At 40.5% G+C, this 20380-nt stretch overlaps 1 protein-coding gene across 3 annotated transcripts in view; it reads left to right on the forward strand.

Annotated features, from left to right (window-relative positions):
* The window catches only part of LOC101475608 (ephrin type-A receptor 6), an 81360-nt gene that overhangs the window by 30716 nt on the left and 30264 nt on the right, over nucleotides 1–20380 (forward strand). For all 3 annotated transcript variants that reach the window (XM_004543312.2, XM_076883604.1, XM_076883600.1), the window contains exons 3-6: nucleotides 7043–7171; nucleotides 8231–8380; nucleotides 8462–8623; nucleotides 8724–8952. In XM_004543312.2, the coding sequence (XP_004543369.1) occupies nucleotides 7043–7171; nucleotides 8231–8380; nucleotides 8462–8623; nucleotides 8724–8952 (670 nt within the window). The remainder of the gene's footprint in view (nucleotides 1–7042; nucleotides 7172–8230; nucleotides 8381–8461; nucleotides 8624–8723; nucleotides 8953–20380) is intronic.

Below are 20380 nucleotides of genomic sequence, written 5' to 3' on the forward strand. Positions count from 1 at the left end.
ATGGCCACCATAATAAATTCATGTAAACTGAGCAGGTGCTATGTGCCTGTCTGTCTCAAGCCTGAACAGGTACTGCGATTCTTGCTATAAATAGTGATGAAGTATTACATGGTGTTTTCCATCCTCCTCTGTCCTTCTGATAACTATCTGTATGCAGATTGAAGGCGCTGGAGTTGGAGAAGGTGTATCTGGAGGACTAAAAGTCAGCCACATGTGTAATAGTTGCAGGTCTTTTAGCATCAAGCTCGATGTGATGACAATAAATGTGATTTCAGTTGTATTTCATATTAAGCGAGAGCATTTTTAATGAAATCAAATGCCGTAGCCCCAAACTAAGTATCAGTATTTCATTGTATGGTCCGCCTCACTACTAAGCCAGCAGCGAGCATTTTTATGAGGCAATTGTTGTATTGCTCCCTCACACTGCAACATTACTATGAGTTCGGTACATTAATTAGATCTACACTTTGTACACAAAACCTACTTTCTGCATTCCACAGTCTGCTAAGCTTTGGACTAATAAGCAGAGCGATTAGTAGGTGCATATCTGATTGCCTCGGAGAGCGTGGGTTGCAGCTCATCTTTCAAACTCAGGGTTTGCATTTTTGTTTTCCCTGCACTGAACCATGCCACATCCCAAGGGTGCATTTTAGAACACTGAGGCACACGGAGTGACAAATCACCATTTTCTCTCGTTTGTATGCATAATGGAACTCCAATTACTTAATGCTGATCTTATGCAAACCAGAAAGTCTGCTTCTTGTAATAAGATACTCAGTTTCTGTTTTAAGCTTTGTAAGGAGGGCAATGTAATGAGGATATACAGAGCACCGTGTATGGTGAAGAAACTTCCCCGACTTTGTCTTTACGTCTGCTCAAAATCTTTTAAGTGACTGATTCAGTGGCATGTGGCATAAGTCCTGCAGAGGCCTTGCAACTGGATGCAGTCGAAGCATTACTGGAAATGTGTGAATTTTGGATTTTTCCTGAGTAAATACATATTTTTTTTATTTTTTAGGTCATATTCATGCAAACGTAACAAACAGGGTATGTCTGTGAATCATTAAACATCTTAATATTACCTCAGAGTCCCCTTATAAAATTACAAGCACAACATATTTGGGAGGCCAGAGGTCCAAATGAAAGAGGGAGTGAATATGATTGATTAATCGTTTGGCCCATGAGTGTCACATAGAGCTTATTTAGATGGCTTAATTAATAGAAGATTAATTGCTTCTGCACACTCCAGTCAAGGTTAAAGTGTTGTTTAATTATTTATATTTGAGAACACTTAATCTGTGACTTGCCTGTGTGTGTGGATATGTGTGAGTGTGTTTTAAAATGTATGCATATCAAATTCTCAACACAGGAGCACTGCATATTACTTCTTTTTTCTTTTTGAACACCCCATTTTGTGGATGTCACAGATACAGTTTTACATAATGGCGAAGTGTGAAATCAATAACCAGCCACAGAGTGTTTTCAGTGTAGACACTTGGGCTTTCTCACGATCTCCACGCTCTGGTCTGTGACCTGGAAATAATAGTGTGCAATCATGGAGGAAGCTTCAGCCCCGCCACCCTTTGAAGAAGTGGCAGAGGAGGCTTCCAGAGTGAGGCTTATTGGATAGTGACTCCCTTGCAGTCGAAATCTGTGTAGAAGTGCTGTCCAAATTCAGGGATTTCTGCAAAGCCTCTATTTCCAATCCAGAACCATTGTATCTGGCCAACATGAAATGCCCTATTTTGTAGAATTCTTCAACTCTCACATATATATGCATTTTCTCTTATCTAGGAGATACAGTAAAGTCCCCACTATTCCATAAGGCATGCATAAAGCCGCTTGTTTTTGTCTCCCTTCTGATAGGACCCACAGTAAGGTATTGTTGTCAGGAGACACTGGTCACTGTTGAGAAATTAAAAAAAATCTAAACCTTTCATGATATGACAGTATTTATTAACAGAAAGTCTTTAATACAGTGCTAAGATGAGGCTTGTCAAACGCTTCACCTTTGTATTGGTTTTTGTCTGTGCCATGAATACATTTTATGAAACAGACAAGTGTAAAAGATAGAGACAGAAAGAAGACAGAGATAATGTTCAACAGTGCAGATCTGAAACGCAGTGCAGTGCAAAATGTTCCTGGGTTCTTAGGGTTCTGATGTTTGTATGGGGGAGTTCGGGAGAGGGCTACAACACTGAATGTGTACAATGTGCCAGTGGTTTTGGGGATGTTGTCAAAAATGATGGAATTATGAATGAGGAAATGTACCATCAGATTTTGATTCACCGTCTAGAAAAAGGTTTGTCTGCCAATGACAGACAATCAAAACAAACTGCCAAAGCAGCAAAAGAAACTGAGGACTATGCTCCTGAGAGCCCAGACCTCAACATCATTGAAGGAAAACAGAACAAAGGGCAAAATCCAAATAAAGAGCGTTGAATGTCCTTCAAGAAGCCTGGAAAACTATTCCAAATAACTGCACCTATTTTCCATTTGCTTGCAAAATATCTGGACCAGGGGTCTGCAACCTTTTACACCCAAAGAGCCACTTGGACCCAGTTTCCACGCAAAAGAAAACACTGGGAGCCGCAAATACTTTTTGAAATCTAAAATGAAGATAACACTGTATATATTGTTTTTTTTACTTTTATTCTTTGTGTGAACAACTAAAGTAAGTAAGTAAAGTTTATTTATTAAGTGCTTTTCACAGACAGGCAGTCACAAAGCGCTGTACACAAATATTAAAATAAACAATACAATCAATAGATATTATACACAATGTAAAAGATCAAATGTAAATAATGTAAAGAATATAAAATATGTAGATCAACAAAAGGCTTGTTTGGAAAGAAAAGTTTTTAACTGCTTTTTAAAAGAATCCACAGAGCAACTAAGCTGTGTTGCTTATGAAATCCATGAAGTGCTACAGAGAAAATTACATTTTATTTCTGTAATTAACACATTTTGAACTCTTAAAGAAATATAACAAAAGGAAAGACACCCAGCTGAACTAAAATGATCCAGCAAACAAAAACTGTTGTGAGCCGCCACCCTTAGCGGCACCCGCAATCACGCCTCGCCGCCTTAACGTCTGTGCCATTTATGCTGGTGTTGGTATGTGTCGGGCTGTGAGCTGCAAAGCTACAGCCGGCTGTATGCGTACAGCAACCGTGTGTGAAAAGTGGTCAATAAAGAGATGCTATAAAGCATGTTCATGCAAACATCGTCGAGTCTGCCGTGGTATGTTTACAATGGGACTTCTGGTCCTGAACCTCTGTGCACAGCGTCTGCAAATCGGGGCTGTACGAAGTCACCTTCATCTTTACGCAGAACTGTAAGCTGTCGTCTGTGAGGCGTGAGCGGTGTTTGTTTTTAACATAGTTCATGGTGGAGAACAGCTGCTGACTTAATGTGGATCCAAAGATCCATAACTGGCCTACCTGGGTTCGAAAGTCTCGATAAATGCACGGTGTTTCGGCGGGTACACCGGCTTCCGCGAGTGTGACGCTTATTTTGAGCGATGAAAAAATAATAAGGTATAATTTTATTTTTATATTTCAAAATCACAATAATCTTCCAATTTAGAACTACAAGTTAAAAAAAGAACTAAACACAAATAAAATACACTTCAGCTAAATACTTCTAATTTTTTTCCCAAACCACCCGGAGCCGCAGTATAAGGACAAAAGAGCCGCATGCGGCTCCGGAGCCGCAGGTTGCCGACCCCTGATCTAGACTATAAGAAGTAGCTACATTACGGTACTTCTGTTACACAGTTACACATTATATTATTAGCTATACTTTTGAGAGAATCTCAGATAAATTTAGTTATGAAAATTTACAACTGAGTGAATTGATGAAAATGCTATTAAGTTTGGTTTCTGTAACACTGCAGTGACATCAAGGCGCTTGGTATTTTGAGGTAGAGACCCTACAATAATACAGAGAAAGCCCCAACAATCAAATAACCTCCCATGAGCAAGCAATTGGCGACAGTGGGAAGGGGAAAAAAATTTAACAGGAAAAGACCTTCAGCAGAACTAGGCTCAGGGAAAGGCTGAGCGGTTTGGGGTGAAGGGAGAGAGACGGGGGGGGGGGGGGGGGGGGGATGGAAGCATGTGCTATATACGCATGTGAAGACTGAAAAACCCAAGTGAGGAAGCATCATAGGAAGTTCCCAGCAGCCTAGTCCTATTGCAACATAACTAAGGGAGGATTTGGGGTACCTGATCAGTCCTAACTATATGCTTAATCAAAAAGGAAAGTTTTAAGTCTAATCTTAACAGTAAAGAAGGTGTTTGTCTCCTGAATCTAGAAGCTAGATCTAGAAACTGGAAACTGGTTCCACAGAAAAGGGGGCGTGAAAGCTGAAGACTCTGCCTCCCATTCTACTTTTAAAACTTCTAGGAACCACAAGTAAACCAGCAGTCTGAGAGCCAACTGCATCTTTGGGGTGATACAGTGCTATGAGGTCGTTAAGATAAGGTGGGGCTTGATTATTTAAGACATTGTATGTGAGGAATTTAGGAAAGAGGAACAGGAACAAACACCACCCATCTCTGTAAGCAATGCAGACTCTGCACCCGGTTGATCTTTTCTAAGTTCAGTAATCCAACATTCAGAAGCAGGTCTGAACTAAAGAGCAGCTTTATTGCTTAGTTTACAGGTCATAAAGCAATTTACTGTAAAGCAGGAAGTCAGGAATGCTAAATCGGGTGACAGGGAAAACTCCAAACAGACGGCTCACACAATCAGAGGGGATAAGACGACAACAACGGGGACAAAGAATTAAGGAAACTGAGGACTTAAATACACACAAGGAAGTCAGGGAGATTAAACACACCAGGGAACACAGATGATCCAAGTCTGACTAATGACACAAGGGAAGAAAAACGGAACACGATGCACACCGGATAAGTGACTATCACAATAAAACAGGAAATCACTAACACTGATTCACAGTGATATGACGGAGGCAAGAGAGAGCAAGAGACAGCGAAAGAGACACGGAAACATAGGGACAAGACAGAGACAGACTAGATATGAAAGGGAACTGACTCAACTGAACAAGGAGCAGAGAACTAAGCAAACTCAGAAGCATAAGGAAATACATATCTTAAACCTCAGTCCAGAAATCACTAATAGTCTCAGGAAAACACAAATTACTGTCATGGTCGCAGACCCAGGATCATGACAATTTGACCTTTTGACTTTTAGTCACAGAAAATAAATTATTTTCTTTTAGCAAAGTCATTTACAGAATGTCTTATCACCATTCATACAATAGAAATAATGATTTACATGCTGTAAGTTTCAGACTCAAGTCAAAGCACTGGCATGTCTTCAGTGTGTCTCATGTTCTTGAGTTATAACTACATGTCCAGCTGTGCATCTGGCACAATCACAGCTGCCCATGTAATGCCACAGGAGTTGTGAGAAAGAGGATCTGTCAATAAATGTTAGGGCTTTTGAAGCTCTGATCATCACACCGTTAAAGCGGAGCAGACAAATGAGAGCCTGGCTGATGCAACAGCTTGAAAACATTGGTGAGAGAATTTGTGTCTCTCAAATGTCATGTTTCTATACAGATTAAGTTTCACTACAAGCAACGAAGGCTTATATACATTATACAAAGCAGCTCAGAAACTAGATCATTCATGAGTGTGTTTATTACAATATCCTAATATAATCTCCATTTTAGCACATTTGATGCTAATATGTTGCTATACCAATATAGTCCATACCCATATCCATATCAGCTAATCCTCACTAATCCACAAATTACTGATGGTTTACAGTTTTTCTGATTTTGTAAAACACTAAATCCCCTTTTCAAAACCAAATGCTCAGTGTCCTTAACCAATTTATTAAATCACTCAAAGCCTTAAACAATTTATAGTTAACAAGTCATTGACTCATTTCCCCCCCAAAAAACATCTGTAAAACACATTTAACAGTGATGTATTGTACGTATGATGCGTGATGGTAACCACAAGTGGCAATGGTAAGTCCTGATAAAAGTTAAAAGTTATGGATGCCAGCTATGGATGGAAACAAATCTGAGAGGTGGGGGAGGTGAGGCGGTGGATGAAGAAAAAAGGAAGGCCGGTAATTTCAGAGGAAATTTAAGTAGCTGTGACAGACCAGGTCCTAGTTGGTGGAATGACAACGAGGGAATCGGGACAAAGACTACAATCCAATCTCAGCAGATGCTCTGTGGCCACCATTATCAGGAAATACAGAGAAGATAACAGGTCCTTTAAAACAAGGCAGCGAAATACAGAAACACAGAGGTGCTAAAGACAGTTTCAGTTTTGAAGGCACCAACAAGTGTCAGCCTTTTATCTTTCAAACATGTCCTCAGCTCAGCATGGTGCACAAGAAGGAAGTGTAGGGCACTCTCTTTGAGGAGGATGACAGCAAAGTCTGCCCTGTGTCCTGGCTTTGACCTGATGCTGACCTTATCAAATGAATTGCATGTTGCCTTTGATTTTACAGTTAAATTTAGAGTCTGTAATGTCCTGTCATGTCTCAGTGTGACTGATAAAATCCAAAGACGATTGTGTCATGAATGTGTTTGTGTTTTATTTTGACTGTGTGTGTGGTATAAACAAATTGTTTTGCTTTAGAGTATCTTTTAGCTCACCGGGTTAAGCAAGCGACCCATACGACATGAGGCTAACGCAGCAGCGCGGGTTCAAGTCTGCCCTGGGCCATTTGCCGCATGTCTTCCCTCTGCTCTCACTTTCCTGTCATCTCTCCCCTCTGTTTCTGTCATAATAAAGGTGGAAAAGTACTAAAAATATGAAAGAAAGATTTTATTTGGCTTTGAGTATGAATAAAACAGGTTTAAAGAGATTCTTTTGATTACCCAGAACAGACACAGGTCTTATGAATGTAGCTTGAATACTTTGTTTTATGTATACACCAGAATATTAATTTTCTAACAAAAATACTAGTTTTATTTTGCAAATGATAGAGTTAAAGTGTCGTGACACATTGCACATAATAACTTTATCCTTTTTTTTGTTTTAATCAGTGGGATGCTATCACAGAGATGGATGAACAGAACAGACCTATACACACCTTCCAGGTTTGCCATGTAATGGAGCCAAACCAGAACAACTGGCTGCGGTCTGGGTGGATCCAGCGACAAGCTGCACAGAGGGTCAGGACTACATCACAAAACTTGTGCAAAGACAAACACTTGAATAGAAATCTTTGTTTGTGGTTTTGACATTGCCCCCAGGTTGAGAAAGAGTCACACTCCCTGGAGGAAGTTCAGTCTTCTGTATAACCTACCGGGAAATACAGACAAATAGCTATAAGAACCTGACACTTTGCTTAGGACCGATTTCTATTACAGTCAACACAGAGTCTGTTGTAACAAAGATATAGTAAGATGCCTTCTGTGCACATTGGCTGGTGGGAAACACAACTATGTTGCTGCACCAAGTTTCACATTTACCTCTTTTTGTAGACTGAGAATTGCCCGCATACAGACTGTTAAATCAATGCACTCGCTCGCTCGAGGGGACTGAGCCGTCTGGCATCGTGACTTGAAATAGTGGCTTCTTGATAGAAGAACGATCTGTCCACTGAGCTTCAGGGGAGGAGTAATGATTAGCCAATCAGTGCCATGGGCAAGACTAACACCATTGTCAAGCTGTTTAAAGGCATCGTGTGCCACCACAGCGGCCTGCGCTCACTCGGCTTCTCCACCCTTGAGGCACGGCTACTGCACAACAAATGGAGAAACATGCTGAACTGTTCTTACCTTGCTCGGTGTCGCTCATAAAAACAAGTTTGTTAGCATGGCTGTGCATCAGTATTAACTTAAAAATTATGCAAGATTTTAGTGGATATGTTGATCTAAAAAATACTTAGAGAGCAATAAAAATAGTCAAATGAAGCACAATTTGAAAGTATAAAGCAATAATCCGTGTTTCTTATGGGGAAGGAGATTTTTTTTTTTCGTATGTGCTAATAGAGTCCTATTATGTTTGCATTTTTGCTTGTACAATATCCCCTTAAAGTGTGTCCTCTCTTCTTCCCAAAACCATTTAAATTTTGTCTGTAGAAGAAAAAACGGAGTTACGGTGATTTGAAGAGAGCTTGTGAAATGGGCTTCGTTTTGTTAAATAAAGGGCTTAACATAAACACACTTGTATGAAATTATTGATGGTTATAATACTGACGTAATTGTTTAATCTGTGTTTTACCTCAGGTATATGTGGAGCTGCGCTTTACACTGAGAGACTGCAACTCCATCCCTTGGGTTTCTGGTACTTGTAAGGAAACCTTCAATCTCTTTTACCTGCAGACAGACGGGCCGCTCCCCGACAGCACACGCTTCCGGCCTACTGACTATGCTAAGGTTGTCATGTTTTTATTCTTGTCATGTGACAGAACTGTCATTGTGTGACTTTACGTGAGTAAAGCGTGTGTTTGGTTTAAGGTGGACACCATAGCAGCGGATGAAAGCTTTACACAGACCGATCTTGGAGATCGTGTCCTTCGACTTAACACCGAGGTCAGGGAAGTGGGCCCCATCACACAGAAGGGATTCTACCTGGCCTTCCAAGATGTGGGAGCTTGTATTGCTCTTGTGTCTGTAAAGGTCAGTGAACAGGGTTGCATGACTCAGTCTCGCATAGACTGGGCATAAACTCAGTATTACTTCTTTAACCTGAACACTGTGTTTTCCTCTTTCACATAAGGTCTTCTACAAACGGTGCCCCTCAACTTTAAGAAACTTGGCCGCGTTTCCTGAAACAGTGCCACAAATGGACTCATCCTCTTTGGTGGAAGTGAGAGGTTCGTGTGTGGAGAACGCAGAAGAGAGGGACACGCCCAAATTGTACTGTGGTGCTGATGGAGACTGGCTGGTACCACTGGGCCGCTGTGTCTGTAGTATTGGCCACGAGGAAATGGACGGCTACTGCCAAGGTGAGAAGCAGCCCGAGATGTATCTCTGAGTGTGTGTGTGCATTTAAGATAAGATAAGATAAGATAAGATAAGATAAGATAGAACTTTATTAATCCCTCGGGTGGGTTCCTCTGGGAACCCTCTGGGAATTTGTGTGTGTTCCTGTCTGCACTCATTTTAGAGAAGTATGGTATGCTAACAGTGTGCTAAAAAAGCAAAGAGAAGAGAAGAGGAGAGGAGAGGAGAGGAGAGGAGAGGAGAGGAGAGGATGCGTCATGCTCACAGATCTCCAGGGCCTCCCAGTCATCTGCAAGAGTTTGACTTTACAGGACTGATATTCCCTCCTCTCGTTCTAAGATCCTGCATCCTTGTCTGATCCTTTCCATCCCCATTTCTCTTCATCCCTTTTCAGCCCCGCCTCCCCCTCATCATCGTCTCGTCTCTCTTGTCCACTTTGTTTACTCTTCGCTTCACTCCCCATTCTTTCTCTCTTCTTTTATTTCACCATTTCAACTCACACTCTCACTTTCCTTCGTTGCCATCCTTTTCTGCTACGTGATCACAAACAATGCAAATAGGAAGGGATTGTGTGTATCACTTCAGAGTTTTCGGAATCATTACTTTGGCTCTCATGAGATCCCTCTCTGGACTCTGTCAATTATGTGGCTGAAATGGGAAAGTAATTTCTTGTAAAATGAAACCGTTTGTGGATTTCTGGTATTTAGGTCTGATTTTTTGCCCTTTGATACCTAAAAATGTACAGAAGCTTCTTGTTAGGATGCTTCAAATTCAAATTCAAATTCAAATTCAAATTTTATTTGTCACGTACACAGTCATACACAGTACGATATGTAGTGAAATGCTTGGACAACTGCTCGTGACCTAAAGAAAACAAAAAAGGAAAAGGCTATGAATAAGATAGGAAATAAATATGAAAAATTAAAAAGGTTAAATTTAACTAAGAAGCAATAAAATATAAATTAAGGTTAAAAATGAAATAACTGTACAACACAAATTTGAATGAAGGGTAAATTTAACTGGGAAGAATAATTAGTCCAATCAAAATAACCTAAATGTGATCCACTGAACAGATTACAAAGGACTTAAAGAAACTGTTTACTTGTTTCAGATGGTCTTTGGCCTGCTCTCTCAATTAGACAATGATGGAGGGCTAGCTGGCTAATTGCCTTCATTTGTTAGTTTCACAGCTAATTTAGCTCACACCTAGTTTTTGCTAAACCTTTCTTCAACCTTCCCTTTCATTACAAGACTCAGACTTACTTGTAATTATGGCAGGAGCTAAATTGAGCCACAGTGCATGATTACAATTGAAGAGCACTCCGTGTTCCTTACTATATTTTATAGACTTACAGCTGATTGGGGTGAAATTCATGTAGTAACCCTGTGGTGATGTAGTTACTCAAAGCATTACAGAGAGAACTCCAGCAGTCATTAGTACAGCTGATATGTAGGATAGGCTCTAATATCGCCTTTATTTGCTCCTCGGGTGTAATTTTTTTTTCTTTTTATCTTCTTCTCTTTTATCTTCCTTTTATTTATCTTTTCTCTCTCGCTCGCTCTCAATCATCTCAAGTTAAACAACACAGAAGCCTGTCAGGAGAGATTCCAGATGAGACGCCAGCTTAGGAGCAGTACTCTCATGGTGTCCCTTTTATATGTTCTCCATCTCTGCTCTCCTTTTTCATCCCCTCTGGCTGCCAGTAGTTGCTTCTCTCAAATGTACTCAACCCACTTGGCAGTTGAAAAAGATGTCTGTGTTAGCGTGTTTTATCACAATGTCTGATCCTCACTCTAATAAACCTAAACTGACAAATGCTGTTTATAAATTTAACAAATCAAATTAACTATCCAGAGATATGAAAGAACTGTGAAAGAAGAATAGTGATGAAACGCACTCACCAGCCACTTTAATAGGTATACCTACTCAATTATTTCTTAATGCGAATATCTAATCAGCCAATCACTTGGCAGCAAGTCAGTGCGTTAAGGCATGTAGACATGGCCAAGGCGACCTGCTGAAGTTCAAACCAAACACCAGAATGAAGAAGAAAGGTGATTTAAGGAACTTTGAACCTGGTTGCTGGTTCCAGATGGGCATTTGTGTACATCAGAAATTGCAGATCTGCTGGGATTTTTCCACAAACAGTCTTGAGGGTTTACAGGAAAGGGTTTCAAAAAGAGAAAATATCTAATGAGCAGCAGTTCTTTAGGCTGGGATGTTGAGGGATAATGGCCAGACTGCTTTGAGCTGATAGGAGTGCAGCAGTAACTCAAATGACCACTTGTTAAAATCAAGGTAAGCAGAAGAGCAACTTGTTGAACCTTGAAGCAGATGGGCTCCAGCTGCAGAAGGTCTCACCAGGTGCCACTCTGATGAACTAAGAACAGGAAACAGAGGCTACAGTTCATGCAGGTGTACCAAAATTAGACAGTAGAAGACTGGAGAAACCACACCTGGTCTCATGAGTTTTGATTTCTGCTGCAACAGTTGGATAGCTAAATACATCAAATATCATAGATCCATGAACGCATGGATGTATCCTGTCTTGTATTCTGCCCATCTGAGCATAGTTTAAACACCACAGTCAATCGGACAGTGTCCATCCCTTTATGACCACAGTGTACCCATCTTCTGATAGCTGACTCCAGAAGGATTATGTGCCATGTCACACATAACAAATGCATGTTATTGAGTTGACTCAGTAACATGCATTGGCCTCCACAGTCAACCAGATCTAAATTTAATAGAGCACCTTTGGGATATGGTACAAAGAGAGATTTGTATCTGCCAAATCTGCAGCAACTGTGTGATGCTATCATGTTACTATAGACACTGATCTCTGAGGACTGTTTCCAGTACCTTGTTGAATCTGTGCTGTGAAGAACTAGTTCTGAAGGCAAAAAGCTGCAACCATGGACTAGCAAGCTGTAACTAATGAAGTGTTTTTCCTGTGATTTCTTTAGCAGCAACATCAGCTTTAGCATACACGGCTGCATGCACATAATACTTAAGCAACAACAATGGTGACATTAAGGTTAATTAATGCGATTGTAGATGAAGGCTATGATGCAGTCACTGAATACTCATATGTGGTTACATCCTGCAATCAAAAGCATCGTTGGCATAAAAAAAAGCTTCAACATATAACAACAACATCTTAAAAATTAATTAAATGATTAATAAAATAACTAATTAAATTTCAGTTGTTAATAACTTTTGCGGGCTGTAACTGTGGAATATTTCAAAATTTAACTTCAATTAGTAAAATCAATTAGTAAAATATTTGATCAGGTTTTTTTGTGATCAGCTAATCGAGTAAGTACTACATCTATAAATCAAACAAAAAGAAAGAGGCAGGCTGAGCATTTACCAAAAGCAGTACCCTCCTGTGTGTTGTCTTTGCTTCGACTGGGCCTTTTCCCATCTCTGCAGCGGATGCATGAACATGAAACGAATATTGATCTTATTATCAGATTGTCTGAAGGAAAACAAGTGCATTTCCCAAAATGGGTGTTCCTCTTAGACTCACGCATCTACTGTAGGGTCCCTAGTGAAGGAAACCAGTGTTGCTTTTTTCTTTGCTGCGGTTGTTGCTGTGGTCAGAAACGTCAGGTTATTTCTATCAGGGATGGTCTACTGTGGAAATCTGAAACAGCGAGAGCGTCAGCGAACTTACCGTTAGGGTTTAAAGTGGTGATGAGTAGAAACAACGCATAATGGCATGATAATTAATGATTTATGACCAATCACCCCTCCAACCCCCCATCAATAATTTCCATAGGTCCGTCAGAGCATATGCAGTAATGAAGATGTGCACTTTGCTTGGAGTTGCAGGAAGTTTAGGCATGAACTTGCGATGACTTCTGCTTTCTCCTCGTTTTCATTTTGGAACACTGCTTCAAAGGGTACTGTGATCAAAGCTGTCTGAGAGGCAGCATGGGGAAAGAGCAAAAGAGGGAGAGAGAGGGGGAGAGAGAGAGAGCGAGGGCGAGAGAGAGAGAGAGAGAAAAGGGAAAGCCCCAGCCTCCCAAATATAAGCAGAGCTCTGCACTAACACGTCCATCTTTCCCTCCCAGCTGCCTAAACAAAGGCATCAGCGCTTATCAAAAGCTGCTTTCCACCCCAATAGCATTCTGCCAGACTGTTCTGACATCTCAATCGAGTGTCTTATTATTCTATTCCTTTCATTCGTTGTCAGCCACAAGAGGATTACTCAGAGATAGGCTGGTTATATCATGACCTAGATAAGGCAACATCATAGTGCTAATGCTATTTGTTCCACATCCTTTCGTCACAGCAGCATATTCATAAAGAGGCAGTGAATTGTGGGTGAAGCTAATAGAGATGTCTTTTCAGATTTCATGTGAATCAGAGTCGATATGCAGACGAAACCAGAAACCCACCAGTAGGATAAGTGATAAGTCTCAGAAGCTGAGAAATGAAAATATTATGGTTTCAGCAAAATCTTCTTAATTTTCTTAAAAATGCATTGCATTTTTTAATTAAACTCCACCTAATCCAGCACAGTTTTCCTCTTTTTAAATAAAGTTAATGGTAAAAATGCAAATGAAGCAATTTAGGAGCAACAAGCTGAAGTTGCTTAGTCTCTATTTTTGTTGCTTTCTGTCTTTTGCCACTTACCCTGACCATGCCACAGAGCTACAGGCTTTGACAGTAGGTTGCTCACTGATGACTTCCAGCCTGAAGTTGTGACCTTTAAATTTGAGTAAAATGGAATAGGAAATGAGGAATCGATACATCTCTTAGGTGTGTCTGAGTGTTTGTGCCCCTCTTCTGTCCATTAAGGACTGTGTTTACTCTGGCCTGTAACGCAGCGCAGACGAGAGCATCACTCATTCTCTGTGAACTTCCTATCTGCATATCAAAGCTGAGAGTCCAGGGTAAACATACTCTTCAGCTCCATCTGTTTCTGACAACGTAAAGCCAAGAGAAAACTTCCAACCCCACACATCCAAACAACTCAAAATCTCTTGGTTGGTACGTCATTACATTCCTGCAAGTGTGCAGATGTTGCACTTCACCAAGCTACAGTAGGTTACCTGCTGAAACTTCAACAGTTGATGTGTTTTGAATAACTGTGGATAGCTTCTCTTATCAATGTTTTATGGAACGAATCAAGATGTATAATTCATTGTAGCAATGAAACCACAGAGAGCTATCACCTAATGTTGAATTTCACCTTATCTTAAATCTGTATGTCAGCAGCTTCCAGCTCAATGTTTGGTTTTACTTACTGTCCTTATTAGCAGTAATTTCAGCAGACCAGCAGCAAAACGAATGGCACTTTAGGATCCTCAGCTATCATCTGATGATAGCCTGTGGGGACAGCGGCCATTATTTTGGGAATTTTTATGGAGCCAGTTGTCAAGCTTTCACCCAAAGGATTCAAATGCAGGACACAGTCGAAACAGTTTTAATGAAAAGAAGTCAGGAAGAAATAACAACAGTGAATGATCAGAGGTCAGTCTTCAAGCTGGGATTCTGATCAGGGAAGTATTTTCAGGTAAGTTGTTACTCTGGAATTTAACATTCAGACACAGATTTTCCAAGTGGAATAATACTCAGGTACTGTAAGTTTCTTCAGGTAAGTGCAAACAGGAATTGGCGATCCTCTCATCTTTCTTCAGATTTAGGGTTGCAGTACTTGGAGCTCCACTGCTAGCAAGCTTTCAACAGCAGTTGGCATAAGAGCAGGTCAAGCAGGTATTCAGGTAAGTACAGTGGGGCAAAAAAGTATTTAGTCAGCCACCGATTGTGCAAGTTCCCCCACCTAAAATGATGACAGAGGTCAGTAATTTGCACCAGAGGTACACTTCAACTGTGAGAGACAGAATGTGAAAAAAAAATCCATGAATCCACATGGTAGGATTTGTAAAGAATTTATTCGTAAATCAGGGTGGAAAATAAGTATTTGGTCAATAACAAAAATACAACTCAATACTTTGTAACATAACCTTTGTTGGCAATAACAGAGGTCAAACGTTTACTATAGGTCTTTACCAGGTTTGCACACACAGTAGCTGGTATTTTGGCCCATTCCTCCATGCAGATCTTCTCGAGAGCAGTGATGTTTTGGGGCTGTCGCCGAGCAACACGGACTTTCAACTCCCGCCACAGATTTTCTATGGGGTTGAGGTCTGGAGACTGGCTAGGCCACTCCAGGACTTTCAAATGCTTTTTACGGAGCCACTCCTTTGTTGCCCGGGCGGTGTGTTTTGGATCATTGTCATGTTGGAAGACCCAGCCTCGTTTCATCTTCAAAGTTCTCACTGATGGAAGGAGGTTTTGGCTCAAAATCTCACGATACATGGCCCCATTCATTCTGTCCTTAACACGGATCAGTCGTCCTGTCCCCTTGGCAGAAAAACAGCCCCATAGCATGATGTTTCCACCCCCATGCTTCACAGTAGGTATGGTGTTCTTGGGATGCAACTCAGTATTCTTCTTCCTCCAAACACGACGAGTTGAGTTTATACCAAAAAGTTCTACTTTGGTTTCATCTGACCACATGACATTCTCCCAATCCTCTGCTGTATCATCCATGTGCTCTCTGGCAAACTTCAGACGGGCCTGGACATGCACTGGCTTCAGCAGCGGAACACGTCTGGCACTGCGGGATTTGATTCCCTGCCGTTGTAGTGTGTTACTGATGGTGACCTTTGTTACTTTGGTCCCAGCTCTCTGCAGGTCATTCACCAGGTCCCCCCGTGTGGTTCTGGGATCTTTGCTCACTGTTCTCATGATCATTTTGACCCCACGGGATGAGATCTTGCGTGGAGCCCCAGATCGAGGGAGATTATCAGTGGTCTTGTATGTCTTCCATTTTCTGATGATTGCTCCCACAGTTGATTTTTTCACACCAAGGTGCTTGCCTATTGTAGATTCACTCTTCCCAGTCTGGTGCAGGTTTACAATACTTTTCCTGGTGTCCTTCGAAAGCTCTTTGGTCTTGGCCATGGCGGAGTTTGGAGTCTGACTGTTAGGGGCTGTGGACAGGTGTCTTTTATACAGATGATGAGTTCAAACAGGCAAGGCAAGGCAAGTTTATTTGTATAGCACAATTCAACAACAAGGTGATTCAAAGTGCTTTACAGAGACATTAGAAACAAGAACAAATAAAAAGCATGATTTAAAATTGATTAAAACAAGCAAATAAACTAACTAACTAATTAACAAACAAACAAACAAACAAACAAAACAGTATATAAAATCAAAACAGATAAAATCAGAACAGTAGATAAAATCAGTAGTTAAATGTAAGTTTTGAAATTTAAGCTTAAAGTGTGGATTTGGTGCTTTATTCAAATGCAGCTGAGAACAGGTGAGTCTTCAACCTGGATTTAAATAAACTGAGTGTTTCAGCTGATCTGAGGCTTTCTGGGAGTTTGTTCCAGATATAAGGAGCATAAAAGCTGAATGCAGCTTCTCCGTGTCTGGTTCTGACTCTGGGAACTGATAAAAGACCGGATCCAGATGACCTGAGGGATCTGGAAGGTTCATACTGGGTCAGGAGGTCATTGATGTATTTTGGTCCTAAACCATTCAGAGCTTTATAGGCCAGCATCAGAACTTTAAAGTCTATCCTCTGACGGACAGGCAGCCAGTGTAAGGACCTCAGAGCTGGACTGATGTGGTCCACTTTTTTGGTCTTAGTGAGGACTCGAGCAGCAGAGTTCTGAATGAGCTGTAGTTGTCTGACTGATTTTTTAGGTAGACCTGTAAAGATGCTGTTACAGTAATCAAGCCTACTAAAGATGAATGCATGGACTAGTTTTTCCAGGTCCTGTTGAGACATCAGATCTTTTATCCTTGATATATTCTTGAGGTGATAGTAAGCTGACTTTGTTATTGTCTTAATGTGTTTTTCTAAGTTTAGGTCTGCATCCATCACTACACCCAAATTTCTCGCCTGGTTTGTGGTTTTTAGATGTATAGATTGAAGTTCTCTGGTGACCTGTAATCGTTTTTCTTTGGCGCCAAAGACTATTACCTCAGTTTTGTTTTTGTTTAGCTGGAGAAAATTGTGGCACAACCAGTCATTGATTTCCTCAATGCATTTACCAAGAGCCTGTACAGGGCCTCGGTCTCCTGGTGACATTGTGATATATATTTGTGTGTCATCTGCATAGCTGTGATAGTTTATTTTGTTGTTGTTTATAATCTGTGCCAGTGGGAGCATGTAGATGTTAAACAGAAGGGGTCCCAAGATGGAACCTTGGGGAACTCCACATGTGATACTTGTCTGCTCAGATGTGAAGTTACCTATTGATACAAAGTATTTCCTGTTTTCTAAGTATGTTTTGAACCAGTTTAGTACAGTTCCTGAAAGACCTGTCCAGTTCTCCAGTCGTTTGAGTAATATGTTGTGGTCAACTGTATCAAATGCTGCACTGAGATCCAGTAAAACTAGGACTGACATTTTTCCACTGTCTGTATTCAGACATATGTCATTAAACACTTTGGTCAGAGCAGTTTCAGTGCTGTGGTTCTGTCTAAAACCTGACTGGAAGGCATCGTAGCAATTATTCTGTTTTAAGAAGTAACTGAGCTGTTGAGAAACTGCTTTTTCAATGATCTTACTTAAAAACGGGAGATTTGAGATCGGCCTGTAGTTGTTCATTTGTGTCTTGTCAAGATTGTCCTTTTTCAGTATAGGTTTGATTACAGCAGTTTTTAGTGATTCTGGAAACACACCTGATAATAAAGAAAAGTTGACGATCTGTAACAGGTCTGACTCTAAAGTCTTTGAGACCTTTTTGAAAAAACTTGTTGGCAGGACATCTAAACAGCAGGAGGAGGAGTTCAGTTGACCTAAGATGTCCTCCAGGTCTTTGCTGTTAATAGGTTGAAACTGTTTCATGGTGTTTAAACAGTTTTTTGGTGGACACAGTACATATCCTGGATCTGCTGTTGATGTACCAATTGCTTGTCTAATTTTTTGGATTTTTTCAGTGAAGAATTTGGCAAAGTCATTGCAGGCCATGGTCGAATGAAGTTCAGCTGCCACTGACACAGGAGGGTTTGTTAGCCTGTCAACTGTAGAAAATAAGACCCGAGCATTATGGCTGTTTTTAGTGATGATGTCAGAGAAGTAGGACCTCCTTGCATTCCTCAGTTGTAAATTATAATTGTGAAGTTTCTCTTTATAGATGTCATAATGAACCTGGAGGTTTGTTTTTCTCCATCTGCGCTCAGCTTTCCTACACTCTCTTTTTTCATTTTTCACCAGTGTGGAGTTTCTCCATGGAGACTTTTTCCTTCCAGAGATAACCTTCACCTTAATGGGAGCAATAGTGTCCATTACATTTAACATGTTAGCATTGAAGCTATTGACGAGCTCATTGACTGACCCTCTGGGCAGGTCAGGTGTTAATGGGAAGACCTGGTTAAAAATTGCACTACTGTGTTCAGTTATACACCGTTTTGTGATCACTGTTGTTGATATATTTGTGTGGGCTGAGATTTTACTTTCAAAGAAAACACAGTAATGATCAGACAGGCCCACATCAGACACAGTAACCTTTGAAATGCTCAGGCCTTTGGAGATCAGTAGGTCAAGAGTGTGTCCTCTATTATGTGTGGCCTCTGTTACATGCTGAGTCAGCCCAAAGTTGCCCAGAGTGTTACTCAGGTCTTTAGTCCCTTTGTCCTGAGGGTTGTCCATGTTGTGGAAATGACAGTCTTCACTAGTGGGGATAGTTACAAAGCTTTCTTCGTTATGAATTAGTGATGCATGTTTTTATTGAACATTTGAAGATAAAAAAAAAAACAGAAACTCTTGCAGAGGACATAAAGTCAGAGATAGAAACGACAAGGAGCAGGTGCATCTAGTACAGGTAGAGCTGCTGCAAAACCCCAGCGCAACAAATTCTGGATCCTTGGCTTTTAGTTAGCAGTTAGCGTTAGCAGCACATGCTGCGTCTGATGTGAAAGGACCTTTATGCTGCGCACTGTGACTCACAGTCATGGTCCCGGGTCAACCCTGACTTTGTGTTAAACTAATCCTAAAGTAATAATGGTATTTCTAACCACTGATATACCACAACTTTATCCTTTCAGCAGCTGCTGAAAGTTAGGGGACCTAGCTTCTATCGGATATTTATATAGAGATCCTCCAGCTTCAAACTGTATTACCCTTCAAGGACCTGCAGTTCAAAAAAGCGCCCCTCCGACAGCCAAACCCATCTGTTCTCTGATTGGATAGTTAAATTTGTGATTGACATGACATTGGCCAATCAGATGAAAGGAAGAAAAATGGGGTCAAATTCGTACTTGTAACTTGAAACTTGAGTTTAACATGTATTTTTTGGCTGAGTCCACACATAAATCTTTTTACAGACACACAAATTCTTTTTACACATACAAATCCTGATTTACAAGTACAAAATATTTATGACCACAATTTGAGCCCATAGTCTCCCTTCAGTGTAATTTTTGATTGTGCAGGATAGTCCCGTAGAGAGTGTAGCCAAATGTTCTTTTGGGCAAAGCTTTTTTCTCCTGTGGGTTCCCGCTCTTTGTTTTGGCCAGTTTTTTATTTTGGGGTTATTTTTTGTTGTTCTTCTTCTGTCTCTCTAGTTTTTACACTTCTTTGTACCTTCCCTCGTGTCCATTGCGATAGTTTCAACTATCCTCTGAAATGCTAACATTTCTGAGTCTTTCTGTTGATGTGTTATTATTATTCTTTATACTGACCTGATGATTGTTATTCTCTCTGATCTGAAGAGGCCAATCACAACGCTTGTGTGCTGCGTTGATCCAACATTATTACATTTCTCTTCCTTTGTTACATAGTATTTTTGCTTAACTATGCATCACCTGTCATTCAAAGTTTAATGAAAAGCTTTCAACATTGCTACTTAAAGAAATATAGTAACATTTGATGACCTGGTTTCAAGAAAAAATCTATTAGAATGAAAACGACAATCAGTTTTGTTAATCAGGAGAGGATTTGGTTTAATGGTTATCATTTTTTTAAGTTTGCATCATTCACTGTTGGTCAAATTACAGTACGTGGCAAGATAGCTGCACAGCACTTTTCCTCTCTCAGTTCTTGGATTGATTCCAAAGTAAATCCTCAAAGTAGTAAAATATATTCAAAAGCAACATAATTATTGACTTTTCTGCAGCTTTCTTCATTGGAGAATTCAGTTATTGAGTTGCAAGGTATTTTTCTTGGAATTTGCTTGAAGTCATAGAGGGGAAAAATAGCAACAAAATAGCAGGACTCAGTAGCCCTGCAGTGTCATATATATATAATATGTATGCAGAATGGGGAGAAAGTAGCAGATCCTCACTCTCGGCAGCTCTATGCCTGTTAGAGGCAGGTTATATAGCAGCTTATGTAAGTAAAGTTCAAACTATGTGATCTTACTCAAATGCACCTTGGTAGTTGTGCTTACCAT

This window comes from Maylandia zebra, linkage group LG1 (genome assembly GCF_041146795.1).
Source record: "Maylandia zebra isolate NMK-2024a linkage group LG1, Mzebra_GT3a, whole genome shotgun sequence".
Classification (NCBI taxonomy): Eukaryota; Metazoa; Chordata; class Actinopteri; order Cichliformes; family Cichlidae; genus Maylandia; species Maylandia zebra.